Source organism: Chinchilla lanigera, unplaced genomic scaffold, assembly GCF_000276665.1.
Source record: "Chinchilla lanigera isolate Chin_1 unplaced genomic scaffold, ChiLan1.0 scaffold00021, whole genome shotgun sequence".
NCBI classification, from domain to species: Eukaryota; Metazoa; Chordata; class Mammalia; order Rodentia; family Chinchillidae; genus Chinchilla; species Chinchilla lanigera.
Window position 1 is genome coordinate 433,139 of NW_004955422.1, and position 6,000 is coordinate 439,138.

At 57.9% G+C, this 6,000-nt stretch overlaps 1 protein-coding gene across 1 annotated transcript in view; it reads right to left on the minus strand.

Annotated features, from left to right (window-relative positions):
• The window catches only part of Ptprj (protein tyrosine phosphatase, receptor type, J), a gene marked incomplete at its 5' end in the record, with an annotated part of 42,527 nt that extends 36,873 nt beyond the window's left edge, over nt 1-5,654 (minus strand). The window contains 3 exon segments of the mRNA XM_013514213.1: nt 1,908-2,129; nt 3,310-3,543; nt 5,406-5,654. Of these exon segments, the coding sequence (XP_013369667.1) occupies nt 1,908-2,129; nt 3,310-3,543; nt 5,406-5,654 (705 nt within the window).
• Between the last annotated feature and the right edge of the window lie 346 nt (nt 5,655-6,000).

A 6,000-nucleotide genomic window follows, 5' to 3' on the forward strand; every position in this document is an offset into this window, starting at 1 on the left:
CATGGTCCAGTCCCTTTCCCACCTCTGAACATGGCTGCCGTGGGCAGTGAGCGCTCACACATGAGCCTGTGGAGAACATTCCAGAACCTTCCTCTGGAGGGATCTGGCCCAGGGCCTGACAGGTGAAGGGCACCTAGGCTGGATGTCAGCCCCAGTCAGCCTGTCAGCCAAGGGCAGCCTTCCACAGCCCGCAGCCCTTCCTCCCACTTCTCCTCAGACCTCTCTCTGGAAACCAAGCCCTCCACACCCAATGCCACCCGTCACTCCCGCCAAGTCGTGAGGCCATGAGCAGCGTCTCCTATAGCATGAGTGCTACCAGGAGGAGAGGAAAGAAGGAAGGAGATGCAAGCAGAGCCTCCTGCCGTTCAGGCTCTAGGAAAGCTGTCGCTCCCCACAGCAGACATGGCTGCCACCCACTTCCTGCCTGGGTTCTCCAGTCTGGCCTGGAACCATCTGAAAGTATTCTAGGTCCTGTTCCTCTCCTTTCTCTAAGAGCGAGGGACAGAGAATTCTCAAAGCACACATACAACACCGCTGTAGAAATTAATCCAGCCCTCTGGATTCAACCACCAGGGTCCTGGAGGCGCCACCAAACCCACTGCCCTCCTCACCCGCATCCCTCACCCTGGCTCCAGGCTTCAGCATGCGGGGCCCAGGGCCCTAGGCTGTCTCCTGGCTCGGCCATTGAGCTCCACCTCCAACCCTTTTGTATCTTTTATAGCGAGACAGCGACTCAGCAAATCACTAAGTGGCCCAAGCTGGGCTTGAACTTGCGATCCTCCTGCCTCAGCCTCACACAATGCTTGTAGGCGCCTGGGTGGAAGGAACTGCTGCCACCCACAGCTGCTGGGAGGACAGCACCTCCCTCTCCCGGCACAGCCACCCGGCAGCAGCCGTGTGACACACTGGCCCGTCAGGGACTCTGAATCTGAGGCCCTCACGGGATTGAGTGTGGCCAGCCCTCCGGAGCCCCCTGCGTGCCAGGCTGTTTTCTGTCCCTGCTCCGCCAGCCTCGAACGCCCGCCTTGCTAAGGACACCTGGCGCTGGGTCAGATGACCCGGTCAGTTCACACTGCCTGCCACCAAGTCCGCAGGGCGGTGACCCTGAGACATCTGTCCCAGAGCTCACTGGGCCGGACTGTGCTCGGTGCGCTGCACCGACTCCCTGCCCGCGGGGCTGGCACCCGGGAGCAGGGACCGTGCCTTCTTCACTCGGAAGCCTCCTGTGTGCAGGGCACAATGGGATCGCGGGGTGCCACACTCGTCAGTGCGTTCGCAGCTGGAGGAGCCCTGGGGGGTGCCTGGCTGGACGTGGACCCTGGCTGTGACCCGGGAAGGTGCATTTCTGTCCTGCCCTTCCTCCTCTCTCTGCTTCCAGCTGCCACGGCTTGGGCACCTTCCGCCACTCTGAGCTGCTTTCATGCCAGCCAGCCACGGACCAAAACCGTGAGCCAAAATAACCCTCTCCTCTCCTAAGTCGTGGGCGTCGCGTGCTGTGTCCCAGCGACAGCACAGTGACTGAGACACCTCCGGATACCGGCGGGCTCGTGAGTCACAGCTCGCCATCAGCACGAGCACGACAGGAAGAGGAGCCCGGATTGCCCGCGTACGCCCGACAGGGGGCTCGCGTTCTTATCTCGAGGGAGGAAGAATTAGCCAGTGATTAACCGCTGCACCACTGTCTCTCTGGCTCCTCGGGGAGACGGGAGGGGGTGACAGGCGGGAGGAGCTGCCAATGTGACCCTGAGCCACAGCCCTGAAGCAGGAGGGCTCCCCAGGTCTGCGCTGTCCAGAATCTCTCCCGAGAACAGAACTGGCCGCTAAGCGAGAGATAACTCAGACAGAATCACAGAAGACGCAACCCGTGCCCGAGGCTGCCTGGGGCCCTCTCAGCAGGGGGCACCTACTTGTTGTGAAGGAGAGGCTGTCGGGCTGTCCCTCTGTGCCGTCTGCCGCCTGAGGGTAAACAGTGGCGTTGTACTGCGTGTCTGTCTTCAACCCGACGATCAGGACTTCTGTGTCTTGGGTCTCCTGGCCAGCGGCTGGGCCTGCGTGTTCAAGCTGGTACCGGATCCGACCCGCAGGGGTGGAGGGGCTCCCTGCAGGGCTGCTCGCTGTGCCACCGGCTTCTGCGTCCAGCGCAGGAGGCAAGGACGTGAACCGCACACCAAGAAACACATTCTCTTTCAGCATCCCACCCCGTAAGATGACACCTCCCACGGCTGGCTCTCCAGAAATATCTGTTCCCCGCCGCCCCCGGACGCGATCTGGTCTCCTGAAACGGCCCCGGCATTTCACTTTGTGCTGCAGTTCCTGGAAGGCCACGGACACTCCGTGCCTCTCTCGAGTCTGCTGTTTTGAACCTTTTATGTTTTTTGTTTTTATTTTGTTTGGTTTTTTTTTTTTTTTTTTGTTTTGTTTGGTTTTTTTTTTTTTTTTTGGAGGCAGGGTCTTGCTATATCGCCCAGGCTGGCCTCAAACTCACCTGCCTCCACCTCCCGAGTGCTAGGGTGACAGGCGTGCGCCACTCCACCCAGCCTGGACCACTCTCACCCCAACGGGGTCTCCCAGGGACAGCTCCCCAACTCAGGCCTGGCTTCCCCTGGACCAGGCCGCAGGCGGAGGGGCGTGACAGGGCGTGACACGGGACAGTGTGGAGGGAGCCCACACGCAGAAAGGAGCAGGAGGCGGGCTGAGAACCGCCGTCTCCGTCTCCAAGACCCCACAGAGAAGTGCGCACTCGCCACCCACCGCCCTTGCGTCTGAGCCCGCTGAGGTCTGGCTCCTGCCTGCCGCTCACAGTCAAGAACCTCAACACCCACCCCGTGGCTCAGCTTCCGCAGGCATGAAGTGGGGACGGAGCCCACGTTCTCTGCGAAGCTGCACAGCCCTGCTGGGTGTGCCGCTGGGCGCCCCTGGTCTCCAGGGAGGGGTGAGCTCCTTCCCGGGCCCCCCATGTGCGCCCAGCTGGAAAATCAAAGGCTCCAGGGCCCATCTGCCTTCCTCTCTCCGGGGTGCTCAACGGCTCAAGTTTCAAGACCCAGCGCCCTCCTGAGCCCCAGCGCACTCACCAGTAAAGTAAGACACCCCAGTCCTTCCGGACGTGAGCCTGGGACCGAGCCAGCCTGGACAGGGAGCCCCCTACCAAATCTAAACCCTACACAACAGAACAGTATCTTTTGCAACTTTTTTTTTTTGTATCCGGAACCAAACTCAGGACCTTGCACTTGTGAGGCAGGCGCTGTGCCCTGAGCTACATCCCCGGCCCTTGCAGCTATTAAGTGAGAGGAAATCAACTCTGTAGCTCACCTGAGCCCCCTTCCGGAACCAGGGCATCGCTCTGCGTGTCGTTTGACTGCGGCAGACTGAGGACAACGCGCTGAAAGCCAGGCCTCAGGCCCGAAATATTGGTCAGCGTCTCCTGGCTTCCCAGGCTTTCAAGAAGCAGGCGGCAGGACGCGGTGCGGTTGTCGCTGCCCCAGGTGAGGACGACCTGTGTCTCCCCCATGAAGGCCACGCTCAGGCCAGACACCGGAGGAGGCTCTGTGGACGGACACACGGGGACATTCAGGGCTCGGTGTCTGCAGGCTCCTGCCATTCAATCAGCCCGATCCCGCGTGCCCCGCTCGGGCGGGGCCTTTATCTGAGTCCGCCGCATCTCCGTCACCCACAGCAGGGGGAGCACAGAGCAGACAGCGGAAGGAATGAACCCCAAGACCAAAATCACTGAGGACGAGCCCTGACAGTGACTGCAGCTCTGCTTTAAAATGTCCCCATAAACACCAGCCTTTCGTCACATCTGCCCTGGACATTGAGGACAGAGTAGTAAAAGGAATCCCTGTCAAATCCCTGCATCGGTCACAGGCTCTCCCTTCCAGACCGGGCCGAAGTAGCGTTTTAAAGAACCGAGACTCTGCCGCCGAGGTACACGGCACATTCCAGCCCGGGTGATTCCGGGGAGCTCCCCACCACGCGGCGCCCCAGCGCTTGCTGCTGTCACCTCCTTTGGCTGGCGTGGCATGAATCAAAGCACCTCAGCTACAATGACGCTCAGGAGCGGGAACAGAGGGACGCGAGCTTGCTCAGGAGCACACGCTCTTGCTGGCAGCGGGGACCAGAGCCCCGACCGCTGGCCCCAAGCACAGGAACATGGGGGCATCACAGACAGAAAGACAGGGGGACAACGGACAGACAGAGCCCTGCCCGAGGCCTACAGAGGGCTGAACAGGAAAACCGCAGCACCGCCCAACCTGGAAACAAGGCAATCCGCTCTGTGTTTTGATTTCCCACATCAAACATTCTAATGCAAGATTTTAAATCAAGTCACTCGGGCACGTCTCTTATGCGGTGGTTGGGTTTGGTTGGGTTTGGTTGGGTTTGGTTGGGTTCAGTTCGGCCTGGCACTGCCAAGGACTCACACACGCCGAGCAAGCGCTCGCTCCACCACTAGAGCTACATCTCATTATAGTGGTGTTGTTGTTTTACTTGTTGGGCTTCTGAGCAGTATTTTAACAAAACAGTTTCCTGGCTACAGAAAAACAGATGTCAAAACTCAGTAGTCTCGAAGGGATGTTGCACTGCACCCACCTCACTCCAAGCCAGGGGATCCAGGGCCAGGCTTCCGTGGCCTTTACCAGCCAGAAAGATCACACACACTCACATCACACACTCACACACTCACTCACTCACTCACCCCTCCACACCGCCATCCAGGAAACTAACAGAGGGCCTCTATTTTCTTGTTGCTTTAAAAACAACAGCTCACCTGTTCGGCACTAGTTTTTAATTTTTAGTGCCTATCAGCCCATAAAATAAAAAAGGCCACACACGCAGCTCTAAGAGGTGACTGAGCATTCTGGTATCTAAGCTACACCGCAATCTAAGTTGTGCGGTCTTCATTAAAGTGCAGACATCACAGGGCTGCCACCCCACTTGAAACACACACGTTCCTACAGAGCACACCATCCTTCCCACACCCAACGAAAGCTCGTGGGCAAACAGACACAGCCTCAGTTTCCCAAGGAGCTGAGAAGACCAGGAACTGCTGATGTCATCAGAGCACCCCTCTCAGGAGGTCTCATACCAGGAGCTCCGCAAGAAGTAGGTGTGAGCCACTGCTCACAAAAAAGATCTTAAAAATAAAACAACGGGAAACAGGGAAAGTTCCAGCTGGGTCTGGTCGCACACACCCTTAATCTCACCACTGGGGAGGCTGAGGCAGGAGCACTGCCACGAGTTCAAGGCCAGACTGGGCTGTACAGCAAGACCTTGTCTCAAACACCAACGACATTAAAGCATCTATCCCACCCCCCACCCGCATCTAACAGGAAACGGGACTGACGAGGCTCTGGGATCCAGGATAACAAGGAATGGTTTGTGACCGTGGTTTGAGCCGGTCACCTTACCTGTTCCGACGTTTATGAGAGTGGGCTTCTCCCAGCTCTGGGTGACTCTTTCTGGGGATTCGGAGGACGGGGACGGAGTCGCCGGGCGCAAGCCTGTGGTGGTGTACCCTGTTTGCTCAGTGGTGTTCGCTGTGTGGCCCGTCTCATCCTCTGTCCACTCAGGAGCGGCCTGGCTTCCATTTTTCCAGCTTGGGACCACACCAGTTGGACTGACAGAAAGTGCTTCAGAGTCACCCACAACTCCAGGTGCTATGCCAACGTTGTTTTCAAGGAAAAATGAAAAGTTACATTGAAAAATATAAACGTAAGAAGAAAATCTGCTCTGTATGTCTGCTTTCCGGAAATAACTTCACCATCACAGGACAAGACAAGGATGTTGCAGGAACCCACCTTGTCCCTTAAAAGCTCTCAGAGTCCAGCTCCTCCACTGAGCCCCAAGTTCCCCTAACACACCACGCCACACAGGAAGGAGTGTTGTTGACTCCCTCAATGTGAAAAGCAAGATCACTAGGTTTGGTTCGGTTTTGGCAGTGCAGGGGAATAAACCCAGGCCTTTGCACTGAGCTACATCCCAGACCTTCTCTAAGAAAAGATC